Source organism: Carassius auratus, chromosome 1 (assembly GCF_003368295.1).
Source record: "Carassius auratus strain Wakin chromosome 1, ASM336829v1, whole genome shotgun sequence".
NCBI classification, from domain to species: domain Eukaryota; kingdom Metazoa; phylum Chordata; class Actinopteri; order Cypriniformes; family Cyprinidae; genus Carassius; species Carassius auratus.
In genome coordinates this window covers 31,597,188-31,614,143 of record NC_039243.1, presented here as the reverse complement: position 1 = coordinate 31,614,143, position 16,956 = coordinate 31,597,188, and the positions used below count along the sequence as shown (strand labels likewise).

At 37.8% G+C, this 16,956-nt stretch overlaps 1 protein-coding gene across 4 annotated transcripts in view; it reads left to right on the top strand.

Moving 5' to 3' along the window:
* LOC113107602 (adhesion G protein-coupled receptor L3-like) overlaps nucleotides 1–16,956 on the top strand; it is a 109,320-nt gene that overhangs the window by 34,729 nt on the left and 57,635 nt on the right. For all 4 annotated transcript variants that reach the window (XM_026270257.1, XM_026270248.1, XM_026270237.1 and 1 more), the window contains exons 2-5: nucleotides 317–458; nucleotides 2,789–3,002; nucleotides 7,890–7,999; nucleotides 12,758–12,772. In XM_026270257.1, coding sequence (XP_026126042.1) covers nucleotides 341–458; nucleotides 2,789–3,002; nucleotides 7,890–7,999; nucleotides 12,758–12,772 — 457 coding nt within the window. In that variant the 5' untranslated portion in view covers nucleotides 317–340. The remainder of the gene's footprint in view (nucleotides 1–316; nucleotides 459–2,788; nucleotides 3,003–7,889; nucleotides 8,000–12,757; nucleotides 12,773–16,956) is intronic.

Sequence of the window (16,956 nt, the reverse complement as noted above, 5' to 3'; positions counted from 1 at the left end):
AGCTCTGGTTACAGATACAACCATTATATATCCAGTAATAAACACAACACAAGTCAAATCTGAGATCTCTTTGATCTTTTGATTTACACACCTCTGCCATGTCAATCAAGGGTCACAGGACCCAGTGGCATGGCAACCGCTTTGACTGACAGGCCTTATAGTCATAAATCAATCCAAACTGACCATGCACACTTCTGACTACCTGTCAATCTACACGGACTGTACGGCCATAAATCAGGCCATAAATCAGGGTAATAAATCATCAAGACTTGAGATAAAGTGTATGATAGGACTACTTGTGTCCTTCCTGCTTTAGGTTCGTGCATCAGAGACGAACTCCATGGCTAATGTGAGACGCTTCTTCAGCGAGTCAGTGCAGAGGTCATCAGGGTCATCGGCGGTCATGTGGTCCACACGCCTGCTTTTATTCTTCGCCCTCTTCACACCCGTCACGCTCGGTAAGAGGCGCACACACACACACACACACACACACACAAAGGCCAATTATTTCCTTGTTGTGTTGTTTTCGTCGAGATGCATAAATGAGATGTCTTACTGCTTTTATTTGATTAGTTGGCCCTCAACCTTGAAGTGCAGATTGTCAGATGAAGACGAGCCAAATGAGAGCGAAGCACGCAGCTCTCAAATCTTCAGTGAAAAGTTTTTGCGTCCTATTAAAAGTTTTGAAAACTATTAATTGAGACGTCTCTTCTCGCAGCAATAAATGATTCATGAGCAATCACTGAATTTTTCACAACAGCGTTGTGATCAAAACGTTCACACATACGCAGAATCGCGCTCTCGCACATATGGGGGAACGATATTTGAACCACATGAACAAAAACAACTCCAAAGCCTTTTAATAGATGGCTGCATTTTTACCAAACACCATAGTGAAATATGAAATATAGCCAGATTGTTTTCCAGTGAACGAGCCATTTTATGGGCCGATCCATAACTATCAAAATTGTGTGTGAACTTGTTAAAAGTGTGTGAGATGTAAGAGGATCTGACAGATCAATAATCATAGATGCAGCCGTCTAGACGCCGTGTGTGTGTGTGTGCCACATGCTAGCGTGACCCCGTGTGCGCGAGTCGGCCCCTCAAGGGGACCTTTAGCGTAACGGTTTGAGCTCAGAGGACACTGGGGGATTGGTCATTGGGGGAACGTTTTAAAAACATCAGGGCAACGCTCAGCACCAAGCGCTGCCTTATCGACGTTCTCTGTATCTCTGTAATGCACACATTCATTCAGCCGCTCTCCTTTTTTCTCACTGTCATCGATTGGCTCTTTTCTCTGGCACTCACCTTCCTTCAGTCTCAAGGGCGCTGAAACACAGTTCTACCTCGACAGCAGCCTTCTGATCCTATTTAAACCAATAACCTACATTATACCCATAAGCCATTTCAGTTCTAAAGTCAGCCGTGCCCACACACTTATGCACAGTCATTTCTGCTGCATGGCCTTTTAGAATCAGAACATTTGATCTGATAAAGCAGATGTGGATAACAATGAGAAACTCTGGACATTTTTACTCGACTTGGATTATTAACGTGACAGAAGCCACTCAATGCATGCCGCTAAAAACTAATGAGCATGTTCTGTATGTGAATTAATGAATGAATGGATAATAAGTCATTGTAAAGAGGCCATGAACTGTTTTTTTTATTTTATTTTGTAAATTTGTATTGAATCATACACACACACACAAACACACACCCACAAAAACACTGAAATAAAATGAAAACTACCGTATTTTCCGGACTATAAGTCGCACTTTTTTCATAGTTTGGGCTGGTCCTGCGACTTATATTCAGGTGCGACTTATTTATCAAAATTAATTTGACATGAACCAAGAGAAATGAACTAAGAGAAAACATTACCATCTACAGCCACGAGAGGGCACTCTGTGCTGCTCACTGCTCCTGTAGTCTACACTGAAAACATAGAGCGCCCTCTCGTGGCTGGAGACGGTAATGTTTTCTCTTGGTTCTAAATAAATGCAACTTATAGTCCAGTGCGACTTATATATATGTTTTTTTTTCATCATGACGTATTTTTGGGCTGATGCGACTTATACTCAGGTGTGACTTATAGTCCAAAAAATATGGTAAAATGAAAAACTAAATTTCATTTTATCTGGAATATAACAGACATCTCATGAAATGAAATTAAAATCAAAGAAAGCTCGGTAGAATTCATTTATAAATCTTTAAGTTCATTCTCAAGGCCTAACAAACATGTGGAAAGCATTTAAAGGTAAATTAGTATTTGCTAAGTATTGATATCATATCATATATTGTGATCATATTTTATGAACCTGGGCTAATCAGAGGCAGCAGCAGAATATGAAATGAACTCATGCATTCAGTCAAGTGTCATTCACATCCCTGATGTTAATTTCATAAGAGCGAGTGTGCGTGAGTGTCTCTGTCTGTGTCTGTGCACGCATTAAAATGCAGTTTATTGTGTTGGTGTCTGTCTATGGCTTTACAGCACAGGAAAACAGGAAAATTATTTTTGATTTAAGCGTCTGAGTGTGTGTGTGTGTAATTTAAGGGCATGATAAATAGATAGATGTGACTTTTCGATCTATCTATCTATTGCATAATGAAGAATAGTTTTCCTTTCCTTTTTCTACATGCCTTCTCTGTCTAACACACTCCAAAAGCGGATTATTTCATGTTTGAGAGAGAGAGCGTGTGAATGGAAGATGAAGAACACTGTGTTCATGTTTAGATTTGTTGCATAGTTGGTTTAATGCAATATTTCTCTCTCTCTCCGCAGTTTTAAGTCGTGCTCCAGTGCCGATGGCTGTGGTGCGTCGAGAGCTGTCGTGTGAGGGTTATCCGATTGAACTGCGCTGCCCGGGCACCGATGTCATTATGATCGAGAGCGCCAATTATGGGCGCACAGATGACAAGATCTGTGACTCGGACCCCGCTCAAATGGAGAACACTCGCTGCTATCTGCCTGATGCCTACAAGATTATGGGCCTCAGGTAGAGAGATACATTCACATGCTTTGTGCTCTATTGTTGTCTTACAGATTGTATTATTGTGTGCGTTTGTGTATCTGTGTGTGTGTGTGTGTGTGTGTGTGTGTAAACCCCAAGTTTAAAATGTATATATTGTTATATATTTTTTTCATGCAATATTAAAAAAAAATAATAATATGCATTTTGATGTGCATGTAGCCAGTCGTAGAAACAAATTACTATTTAATTTTATTTAAAATATATATTTTAAAAATTACAGAAAAATATGCATTACACACACAATTGTGCAAAGGATTTTATTTCATTGAATTGAACTGTGCATGGGTATTTTGATTCCTTTCATCACACGGTTTATTTATTTTAAAATAATAGGGATGCAAATAATATTGTTTATATTATTTAATATGAAATGACATGATGAAGAGGAAATTATAGTGTTTTAAGTTTCCAACGGAGATTATCTATTCTCAACATTCTTTACATAATAAGGTTATTCATGCTTAATAAGATTTCTCAAACACGAAGAAACTGTTTTATGTAATTTCTTCTATTTTAGACAATAATAATATATTTGGCTATTGAATATGAATGATAGGAGGCATAACATATAAGTCTTGTCATTGTTAACTAAAAGATAAACTATTTTATTATAAATTTTTTTTTAATAAAGCTAAATTATAAATATATTATAAAAAATGAAACTTAAAAAACTTGTACTGGCAACTAACAATTTTTTTTGTTAAAATGGAAAACGCTAAAATCATGAAAAACTTTAATATAAATTAAACAGAAATTAAACAAAATGACTAAAACTGAAACTAAAACAAAAATGAAAGCTAGTTCAACATTTTAAGAAATACTGTTATAGTATATAAAAATACTAAAATAATACTGGCGATAGGATTTTGAGAATCTCATCACAATTCTTTGGAAAATCCAAACAACATTTTAGAATATTAAATATAAAGTATTATATATTAATTCAATTGAGCACAAAGTTATATACTAGCATGTGTCTGACAGAATGCTTAATATTTGCTTTACAATGAACATTTTTTAAATGACCATGTTTTACGACCAAATTCACAGATGAAAGATTCAGGATGCAGTTTCATTAAATCAGATTAGTGTGTTCACACTGAAACTCAGCAGCTAGTTGGTAATGCAATAATGCTGCTATTGAGTTATCACCGTGTCAGCTGTTGCAACCTGGAGTGAATCACACACGGAATAATAATTTAGAGTATTTATTCCCATATTTAAATGTGGTTGTCACTCCCAAAACTTTGCAGTGTGTACGTGGCCTTGTGTTAGGTTTCAGTTGAGCACACCGTGTAGGCATAATTAGCACATAAGAGCGTAATAAAAAACATTGTGCATCAAAAACAGAACAATGCAAGTGTATATTTTTTAAAATCAATCAGATATAGTCATTTGAGAACGTCCACATTACATAACAGCACAAACATATTAGCCATCCTGTTTGCATTCTTCACTGTTCCTTGGTAGGACAAATTAATTCTTTGCTTCCAAACTGCACAGATTCTCTCATCCCAAGAAACATTATCATTTTGGGTCCTGGCTAATGTCGAGAGCACAGCCTGCTATCAGTCTGACCTTGACTTTGACTGGTGACGATAACCTGGCTCTCCATGAAGAAAGATGTAGGGATATAGACTACACGTGAGAATAATCACCAACCATGAATGGATGTGTCATGCTGCGTAACGGCATGTCTCGCCCTCATAAGAGATTCATAAAAGTGCTGGCTTCTACTGTATGTTTTTAATTTGAACTGGATGGATTTGATTATACAGGTTTCTGTTCATTCAGAATGACTCCCAGTGTTTGTGTGTGTGTGTGTGTGTGTGTGTGTGTAAAGTGAGAGAGCACCATATCCTGCCCCGAGGTTGCCTGTTTTACCACCTGCCAGCTGCCACACACACACACACACACACACACACACACACACACACAAAAAACCTCAGGGTAGACCAGACTGTAAGATCCAATTAGCAATGCCATAGACCATGTCCCAGAGTAAATGTGGAGGAAATGACCATATATGGGTACTCTTTAATACACACATGCACATACACCTGTAACACATGCTCACATTCTCTTCTGAGACTCGATTTAGATGTTTACACACTGGCAAGCCGCTTTCCTCAACACATGAGAGATAGATTTTTCGTTTTCTATAACTCCTCACTGCTAATGTGCTCAGACTGTAGCGGTGTGTAATTCCCATCGAGGAATTAGGAAAGGTTCCATGCAACGGAAGACAATAAAAAGATTTAGCTTTTTTTCTCTCTTCTCGATCCTGCTCGGCTGCTTTTTATAGAAGCTGTGGCTGGAATCACACATCATTTATCATTCTCCACCTCATCTCCGGCTCTCGCTCTCTCTCATTTTGTCTGACCTTTACATCTCACTCAGTTTGGGCTAATGTATTCACGGAGTGTGTGTGTGTGTGTGTGTGTATGCCATGGCAGGCTAATGCACTAATCAATGAGTGGAGGTAATTGGAAGGTGATTGTTTGGGAGCCCCTTATCCAAGATCTATTGGCAGACATTATATATTACACAAAGAGATTTCAACCAGCAGGTCTGATGCAATTCAGAGCGGAGAGAATCAAACTGATTTCACATGCTGCATGCTGAACAGTTCCAGAAATGAAAACGAGAGAGAGCCTGTGATTGGTCTGGAGATTAGATTTTCTGAAATGAATGATCATGTAACATTGCATGTGGAAATAGTGTTGCTTTTGTTAAAAATGTCATCTAATATCATATTCCATTATTCTGTAGTTTGGAAAAAAAAAACATTCTTATTACCACGTTGCAAAAAAATATTAATAATAAGAAAAAAACTACTTTTTCAGTTGCAAAGTATTTTAGTAAAGTACAATTGTACGCATACAGTTTATCGCAGTAGATTTTGCATTGAATTTGTATATAATGCATTATGCAGATTTGAATAAAAACATTATTCTGTCCATACACGAGGTGTTTGATTACAGTATTACAGTAATAAAATAGCATTTTTTTTTCACATTACAGAAAGTAAAGTTGGAGGTGAATGTGCTTAAATGTCATGCCAATAATGTCATTAATTAAATAAATATAATGTTGCATATATTTGTTTATATAATATATAATTTCATATTATTTCTTTAAAATTTAGAGTCAAATATGACCAGGACATTGTGTTATTTTCCTTTAATAACCAATTACATCTAAATTAAAGTTTTGTGTTATTTACACATCAAAAAAAAAAAAAAAAAAAAAAAAAAAAAAAATATATATATATATATATATATATATATATATATATATATATATATATGCATTTGTAGATTTCTCTGCTTGGAATGTACATCTATATCTTATATGCATGAAGATGCATATAAGATATAGATGTATATTTTAACTTTCTGTCATTGACATTTTACATCTTTATTCAATTATTGATTCAAAGTGGGACAATGTGGAATTCTTTCTCAATGCAGATGGTTATTGAATTGATCACAGATATGTATTTATTGCTGTCAGTGACAACAATCGAGTCCATCATCTTGGCATTGTTATGCATCATTCTCCATTGTTGAGCTACAAGGACGCTCATAACTATAAAAAATACCTGACCTTATAGAACTTATATCATCAAATGATTACTAAAAATGATATCCTGTGTGTTTGCAAGTGAAATTGGAAACTATTGTTCACACACATACTAGAAACCTTCGGATATCTCAGTCAGGTGATGTTTTTCAAGGCCAGTGTCTGGATGATGCTGATTTATTCATTTGACATGCAATGCCCCAGTTCATTCAGTCATCTCCTCACTACAAACCTGTCTCATCATCAACAACTGTGAACTGAAATCTTAAACACACATTTTTTATAGGTGGGGCACTGAGGAGGCTAATGGGGGTTTTGTGCATGCAAAACTTTAGTGTTAAAGGAAAATATAAAAGAATCTCCTCTTCGCTTCTCCTAAATTAGGTCATATCTGAGTATTGCACACTGCCACAAAAGAGCTGTCGCCCGGAAACCAGAGATGCCCCAAAGCATTCTGGGAGTATGACTGTCACACTCACTCAGCACAGCAATTAGGACCCACACACACACACACACACACACACACACACACACACACACACACACACACACACACTTAACAAACCTGCATCTATACTTATACACAAATGCCTAGAAACCAATCCTTTCAATATTCCACAGTTTGACAGCTTGAAAAGTAAGATGCAAACCATGCACACACACTTGAGTCCGTCGTATAATGATTTCGTCAAGCTAAGCTTGGAAACTTAAAAAGTGTGTGTGTATTTTAAGTGAGACTGGAAGTTTTCCATGGTTACTCGTTAAGGGAGATATAACTGTGCTTTAAGATTCTTGTGTGTGTTTATACATGTGTCAGTTGTGTTTTGTCTGTATTCGTTTTTTCTATAGAGTGTAATAATCATGAAATATGACAGCTATGTCATGTAGTGGTCATCGGTATATATGTGTGCATGTGTCAAAACTGTATTTTCCTCTGCTTTTTCTGTGCCTGAATTCATTCTGCGCTGTATTTTCAGCCCTACATGTATAAAGTTACTTTTAACAACAGCATGTGTTTCTGGGCTCTTTGGGGAGCCCACATTTTGAGTCTTTCAGCTTCATTGAGATCGTTGAGTAAAAGTGTCTTTTTTCTTTCATTTGATGAAAATGGTATTTTTAGGGCTCATTTAACTTTTATCATACATATTGAACGAGTGCATACAGTTCATATACCTAAAGTCAGATTGATATAGAATGAACTGAACAAATAGCCTTGCTCTGTCTGTCTGCATATATATATATATTGCTCTCTCTTTTCTCTCTCAGGTGTAACAACCGAACTCAGTGTGCGGTCATTGCTGGTCCTGATGTTTTTCCTGACCCGTGTCCTGGAACGTTCAAATACCTTGAAGTTCAGTACGAATGTGTGCCATACAGTAAGTTCTCTCTCTCTCACACACACACACACACACAGATTTAGATTAAGCTTTGCACAGCATCATTATTAGTATTTCTCATACTTAGGGATTTGAACAAATCTCTAACTTTAAGTATTAAACTTCGGTGCATAACTTATTGCTTCGTGCTACAGGCTATACACATGAATTATTTCTCAAATCGTGCGGCTTGCTGAGAAAAGGTGTGCTATTATTTGTAAGAGATCTATGAATGCGTCAGACTTAAAGGAATATTCTGGGTTTAATACAAGGATAGCATTTGTGGCATAGTGTTGATTACCTAAAAAAATAATTTGGATTTGTCCTCGAGGTTACAGCGAGGAACCTACAATAGAAGCAAAAGCTTATAATTCAATGAAAGCACCTGCATTTATTCTTCATGTGTGTATTATGTGACCTATAAAGTCATTTTTAGCATTTTTATGGTTGTTTTAGGTTTTAAGTTTTTTTATGACATTATTTATACCTTGTGGCTATACAGTACATTTGGATCAAAGTGACTTTTAACAAATTGATCACATTTACTTCCATTGTATGCCACTTGTATTGAAAACAAAAACTTTCTTTTAAAAATATTTTCTAATTGGTGAGTGATAAAATGGATGAAAAGTGTAAAAAGACCAGAAGCTTGAGGTTGTTGCAAACTATTTTTCCAATTTAAATCTCTATTGACAACTTTAGTTGCATAATGTTGAATACCTCAGAAATTATTTCTCTTTATTTAGTTTTTATAGCAGAAATTGCGGTAATAGAATCACTTGGAATGTGAAGAGAAGAAAATGATGAATTATTCAGTAAAAGTCTGTTTATTATTTGAATTATCCTTTTTGTGGTGGAAATACTTTCCCGGGATGAAAAGTTGCACCTTATGATGTAATTCTGTTGTGATTCCTGTAAACATTGCTTTACAGATTGTTACATCATGTCTCTTTCTGGTATCATTGCACATATACTGTACGGTGATATTTAGCAGGTTTACTGGCTTTAATGAGGTTAAGGCGTCATAACAAGCAGGTTGAAATATTGGATATAACTTCAGCCAGATGGCCAGTACACGATTCACATGCCAACACATATAATATTAAGGTTGTGTGGCTGTACTTTTTTGGCCTGGCCCTCTGTACTTTGTAAGTGATTTACTGTATCTGCAGTTTGAAATAATTTAATTAGAGCTTGAACATTCAAGATGTGCATATTTTCTGAAATTTGGCTCTCACATGTAAAGAAAAACAAATGCACTCACATGTACTCATAAAATATGGAAGGTGGACAGGGCCAAAATTCTTTAAACTCAACATGTGAAATTTGTTTTCATTACAGCTGCAATTCTGAACATGTTACATATATGTAGACATCCACATGACATCCCACATCCACACAACTGCGTTTCTTCAGTACGTGTAAAGACGCATAGTTTTACTGTGTTAAGACAATGAATTTTAACAAGTCTCTTAGCACGCGCCCAGATTTACATCTTGATTTACCCACATCCACAGTTCATTGCATCATTGCTTTACTGATATCTACTATGCTTGAATAAATTAATTAATGTTACTAAGTAAATTAAGACTTTTCGACCAGAGAAAGAACGTTGAACTAAACAACTAAAACTGACATAAGACTGACATCACACACAATGTATTGATGCTTTATCATGCCTCGTGAACAAATATAACATCTGGGTACCATTACAACGTCCTTCATGAATAAACATGACGTCTGATGTTTGATTATGTATATATTAATGTACCATAGTGTCTCATATGCAAATATAGTCTCAAATACACATTATTTATTATTATTGCATTAATGCAAACAAACAGTGCATGCTAAAAGTCTAATTTCACAAGTTCTGTTTAAAGACTTTTGGCCCCGTCCGCCTTCCATATCAGAGCCTCAAGACCATAACAATGACTCCATTAGTTCTGGTTTTTATCCACTGTGTCACTGTCAGATCTGTCACCAAATATGAACTCGTACTTGACAGAAAAATACAGTACATATGAATGTACTTCTGTTGCATTTATCTGGCCTCGTCCCATGCCATGACTCACGGGAAAGAGGCTGTCAATCATCCGAGGGCAGAGCGATGTGGTTTCAAGTTCTCACGGTTTCTGTGGGTTGGTGTTCCAGTCTGGGCTGACCATATCAACGGTGATGATAAATCAGTATCATATGACTGCGGCACTGGCAGCAGGAAAAGCCTGAATACACTTACACACTTTGTCTCACACACACACACTTGGAATAGCAGAGACACGGTGGAATTTCTTGCACAGAGCTAAGTGACACTAAGGACACACAGGAAGGATGCCCACACAGTTCTTTTTGACCTTTTGACCTTACATCGTCCTGCATATAAGGATTGCAAAGTGTGAGTGCTCATAAGTGTTTGTGACCATCTGGTCAAGCAAAAAGCCTAAAGCATTTTTTCCACAAGCCTACTAATTAGTGGGGAGGTCCATCATACATACGGACTTGCACACAAACAGTCTCACACACACACAGGCAGGTAATTTAATTACTTCAGTCTTAGAAAAACCCTTGGGAAAATGTTCCAAATGTTTTCTTGAGGTTTTTCTGGCTTTCTCTTCTCCCCTGTGATGGAGGAGTTGGCAGAACTCCAGTCAACCTTTCTGCTTTGGCCTGAATATGGGACGTCTGTTTTACCTACCCGCTCAAAAACCTCCACCTCATGTAGACACTCTACCAGCTCCTTAGATCTGTTAGATTAACTACTGTCTTTATGGAAGGAATAAAGAAGTTTTAAGTTACAGCCTAAGAATCTTGCATCCCTGTAAGCCGTCTTATTTATGTTAAGCGAAAAGTCATGAAAAGTCATGTCATTCCAAAACCATACAGCTTTTTTTTTTTTCTATGGAATTCAAAAGTAGATAGTTTCAATAGCGTTTCAATTGTTTATGTATACAAAGTAAGTCAAAAACGAAAACATTGATCCAAAACAACATTGAACATTGATTTTTTTCATGTTTATTCATGTTTATTATAAGCGCTCGCTGCAGTTATTTCTCATAGACTAAGAAAGATTATTAAGAAGTTTTAGTTACAGTTATCAAATTGAACTGCCCTCATGTACTTAAATGGGCATGATGTAATACTATTAGCTTTAGCGGGTTTAGTCCTTTCTCTTGTAGTGTGCTACATTTCGTTGTTCTTGCACTACTCACATTATTCATACAAAATGTCATTCAGTAGTGCAGAAGTATGCGAAATAACATTGCCATTGCTCTTACTGTTTGAGCTTCTCTGCCAGCACAGAATAGCAAATTTGGCTCAACCAATAATAGCGTGAATATCTGTCTGAGTGATCAATGACTCTTTTGAAACCTGTTTGAAAACAATCAGTATTTTTGCAGTTCTGTTTTCAGTTCAGTTTTCTAAATGCATATTACTGATCTTTCTGTGCACAATTACCTTTTAAGCTCTTCTTCTGTTCCTGATTCTTTAATCAAAATGTCAATCTTCCAGGAAAATTACGTATTTCTTTCTGGTGGTGTATATTGGACCTCATATAGTCAGCTTAAACCCCGCCCCTTACTCACAATTGGCTGCATTGAAATCTGCCTCCATCCAATCAACAAAAGGTGGATGCAACCATGACAAACATTATTTTTTCTTTTTGATAATCCGCTTTGTCACACTACAGAACAAACAATTTGTCACTACCTCAGTTTCATTGTGATTCTGGTAAACATTCAGCAGAAATCTCTGTTACATCATCCACATCGGCCTGTCAGTTATTTGTGATGGATAGGGTACGAGTAGAGGAAATTGTAACCTCCCAGCAGGTCTCGACGCATCCTGTCTGTTTAGGCACTTTTTTATTCATTCACACTGACAGCCAATGACTATCTGATATTGATCCTTTTACAATGTGACTGAAACTCGACTAAGTGTGTGTGTGTTGGAGACATAATTACTTCTAAACCAGATCTCCTGGAAGCTCATTCACATACTCTCACACAGTCTCTCGCTTGTGTGGAGGCTTATTTATTGAGTGATGCATTAACAGTTCATCCTCATGCATATTTCATAGAGAAGAACACACACAGACACATAAATTGTTGCAACTGTCTAGACTGTAATTTTTAAAACATCAATCTCTTATTATCATTGCACGATTACAATAATTTACAAGAAATGTAAATGTTATTAGAGAAATGAAGTTGAAGATGAAAAGTATATAAAAGATTCCAAATTAAAAGTGTATGTAAATATAAATATGCAAAGATTGATACTGTAGATAAAAATAGTGTCACAAGCTGAATTGCAAAAATACTAGTTGTTTTCAAACTTTATAAACCACTCCCCCCTTTTTTTCATTGGTCAGACAATCAAATAGTCCTGCCCCTAATTATATGAAATAATATTATATGAAATAAATGTATAAATAATAACTTCACGTTATGTCTGATTAAGTCAGAAAATTTGGTGAAACAAATCTTTTTTTCTTTTTCTTTTTCTCTCTCTAGTTTCTTTTTATGCATTAATTTTTCAGGTAAACAGGCTAATATCACATGGACACACTATATTTGTTAATGGGATTTCTAGAATAAAAATGAAGCCCATTTTACTACTTTCGCAAGATTGTGTTAAGATACAACATGCATTACATGCATATGGAATTGAATTACTATGAACTATTTAATATTGCATCATTAATCTGTTGTTTCTCTCTCTCTCTTTTCTTCTTCTTCCACCCTTTTGTGAATGCAGAAGTGGAACAGAGAGGTAAGTCCATTACTTTAATGTAATTTAAGTGTGTAATTCACTGTCAGGCTGTTATGGTGTTATTTGATACTAATGACAGATTGGCGATCAGTAGCTCTTAATGGTTTATATTAGGAATGCGGAGGAGAAACTTGATCTCAGACCAAGACTGTACTCCCTGAATTAGACCTCTATTTCTCTCTGTCTCCTCTCTCTTGATCTCTCTCAGTGTATCTGGTGGCTTACCATGTATCGGGTGAACAGTGAGGTGTTACTGCTGTTTAAAACTTAAGCAGCCAATAGTACTGACCACAAACGTGGCTTTGGGGAACTAATGTTAAAGGGACACGAGGGCAAGTAATTAATGACAGAATTTTCATTTTTGGGTGAGCGAGCCAGTCTTAAAAGCCCTGGGGTGAATCCAGAATGTCTGACCTTAACATAATAACTTTTTGCTAAGCTAGAGATGATGCATGAACAGTTATCAGGTTAATCAAATGGCGAGAACACTCAAATTAAGTAAAATTAAAAGCATGTCAGGTCGCCTTGATTTGGAACAGAATAACATGCATATTACAAAGCACATTTTAAACTGATAATAACAGAAAAAATAGTAATTTTACTGTGTACTTAGGAGCCTCTCAAGGTTTTTTTTCCAATACCTTTTTTTGCCTTGACACATTCACTGCTGGCTTCTTGATTGTAATGTTTGAAACTCTTTCTGTAATGCTGCTTTGCAAAGATAAGCAATGTAAAAATGAACTTGAATTGAATACTTGAATATGCATGCAGAAATTAGGTTGCAAAAAAATACATTTGACAGTCACAAGTAAAAAAAATATATATATATAAAAAAATTAATGCCTTTGAGTTTATTAAAGGCCAATATAAGTTCCTGGATTGGGACATATTGTGCAAAATGAATGCATCTTAATCAATAAAAGGGAAAAAACATCCAGTTAAAGTTAAGTTAAATACCAACCACACTTCCCAAGAGGATGTCCCTCATTCTGGGAATGAATGGTGGGAAAGGGCGATATATGGCAGGCATCCTCTGTGACTGTGTAAGTGGAGTATCATTATAAATCAAAGAGAGTGAAAACATTAGACGTTCACACACACACACACACACACACACACATAGGGTTTATTCACAAGACTGTACATTTATAAGATACGCATGAAAGCCTGGTCTGCTGGTGGCTAACCCTGGTTTTAATCCAGTCTCAACTGTGTTTATTGCTCATTGATTTTTCACAGTACTTCAAAATGTGATTTGAATTACCCCCAGAAAATGTTCCCAGGGTTAGAAAATACCGTTGCTATTTTTGCCAGCAGTATATTGTGGGTAAGTTCACAGAAGAGGATGTTAGTATTACTGCAAGCTGTAATTCTGGAGGACAAATTAAGGTTGATTTGCATAAAGCTTAACAGATGATGATTTTCGTCTTCACATTTAATGTACCAGGAATAATAGGGTGATGATTCTTAAGCGCCCCCCCCCCCCCCCCACATAAACGTTTGTTCGCACTGTGTGAAATTTCCTCAGGGTTAGAGAAGTCGGTGAGCGGATTTTCAGAAACTCCTGAGGGATTCTGCAGGAGTCATGAACTACAGTACAAATCGGGTTACTAGTCATCAGATATGATTTAATACATCTCTCTCTCTCTCTCTCTCTCTCTCTCTCTCAGGCACAAAGCTTGTAGCTTTCTGATAAATTTGGTTGTAGACCATTGCAGATGTTAGTGTGTTACATGGATCGGTGACATACAAGTGTATTCATAATAAAGAAAAGGAAAAATCTAGTTTAAAACACACATGCCAAAGTTTTTAGTATTCATTCTCTATTTCAGTCCGATGATAATTATTATAAAAATTATCATGTGATGTAACTACTGTAAAAAATAATATATTTTTTCCATGCCTTTGATATATCTTAATATATCTTCATTTTTTAAACTTTTATACAGTGTTTTATACAGAAGCTTAATGGTGATAAACAGGAAAATGATGATTCAGTAATGCAGACGTAATTAAACTCTTCTGTAAAGCAGCTCTAAAAAGACAGCATTAAACAGTCATTGTTCAGTTCACCTGATTCAGTTCAGTTCAGTAACTGTGTAAAGTCCATCAACACTTGAAATCTTTACAATTATCATGAATTATTCATTCGTACACATAAATACATTTTAGAAGAGTCGCACCACGACATTTTACATCTGAGCTAAGGTAAAATCGTCTGACATTTCAAGAAACATACTTGCCTTGATAAAATCATGAGAGACTGTTTTTTGTTGTTGTTTTCGTATTTCTGCATGTCAGTTGCACTGCATTAATTGTTTGGTTGCACCACATGACAAAGTTTTTCAAGTTCGATAACCAATGAACAAAAATCGAAGAAAACGTCTCAGGTTACAAATGTAACCTTGGTTCCCTGAGAACAGGGAACGAGACAATACGTCAACGACGCTATGGGGAACGCCTCAGGTGTGACAGGTGTCTGAAATCAAATATCAACTCACAGCAATCATGCTGACCGGCGACAGCCGTGAATCATCAGCTTGAATGATGAGCGTGCGACCTGGATATAAAAAGGGCGCCTTGAAACCATGACAATATCCTTTCGTCTGAAGGGACTGTTTGGCAGGCAGACCCTGAGGCATGGCTGGGAGACGTATTGTCTCGTTCCCTGTTCTCAGGGAACCAAGGTTACATTTGTAACCTGAGACGTTCCCTTTCGAAGGGAACTTCGACAATACGTCAATGACGCTATGGGGAACGAAATACCCACGCCGCCATGCTAAAGGGAGTGCATGCCCAATGGCAGTGACAACTGTCAGAACCAGCAATTCAATGAACGCTAGAACCACTCACCCTCAGGTCACACAGGGCTGTCAGTGACAGCACTCCCTACGGTCATAGCCCAAGCTATATGATACCACAGAAAACCTCCATAAACATAGTTTAGTGAAAGGTCTACCTGGGCCTGCTCAAGGGCCTAGGACCACAACTTCAACTTCTTAGAAGGGGTCCCTTCTAGGGAATGTGGCTAGGGAACCCGAGGGAACCCCAGCCAGTCACTATTCAGGGGAATGCCACCTGAAATGCCACCAGGCAGGCCTGACCTGGTGTCACTACATAAGACACTACAGACTGGCCACTTCCTGTCTGTCCGAAGACAGAGCCTCTGGACACTTGCCTTTAGGAAGGCATCCAGCCCGAGGAACTGCGGAGCAGGCAGTGAACCACTCGGCCCGGATCTCAGAGACGGGATATCCTGGAGAGTATGACTCAGCATAGTGCTTTACAACCCTTGCCAGCGAGGGGAGTTTCTCTACTCGATCCACGGATCTACCCAGTGTTTGTGTTTCAAAAAACACTGAGGAGGCCTGTGAGGGCCTAAGGACTGATCTAACTGGGAGGCCTCATGAGAGGCCTACGACCGACTGACCAGACTCAGGAGACCACATACTCACATTGACCCTCAGTGAGGGGAGCATAAGATCTACCTGGTAGGCAACCAGGCTGTAGCAGGATAAAAAGGTTCCAGGAGGGAACCCGTAGCAGAGAATAAAAACTTGAGCCGAGCCAGGGCTCAAACTCACCTCCGGTAGCTGCCTGATAAGGACTGCTAAACTGAAAGTAAGTGGCCACTAGCTTACGAAACCCAGCATCACCGTGAAACTACTCCCAGGGAGACCTGGAGAAGCCTACTACCTGACAACCACAGTATGTGGGAGCTCACAGTATGTGGGAGCTCACCTTCAGAGAGGCCTGGTGAAGCCTGCTATCTGATAACCACAATATGTGGGAGTTCACCTACAGAGAGGCCTAGAGAGGCCTACTACCTGTTACCAGATAACCACCTTAAGTGGAAACTGAAAGTCATTTGGAACTCAACTCCAGGGAGGCCTGGTGAGGCCTACTACCTGACAACCACAGTATGTGGGAGCTCAACTTCAGGGAGGCCTAGTGAGGCCTACTACCTGATAAACACAGTGCAGGAAAGCTTACTTTCAGGGAGGCCTGGAGAGGCCTACTACCTGAAAACCATAGCTGATAGTGAGCCAGACTGGCAGTCCAGTTGACTGTCTTTGGGGCTTTGCCTTCAGGGAGGCCTTATGAGGCCTACTACCTGACAGTTCAAAGAAGCGGGAATTCAACTCCAGGGAGGCCTGTGGGGCCTGCCACCTAGTAACCACAGT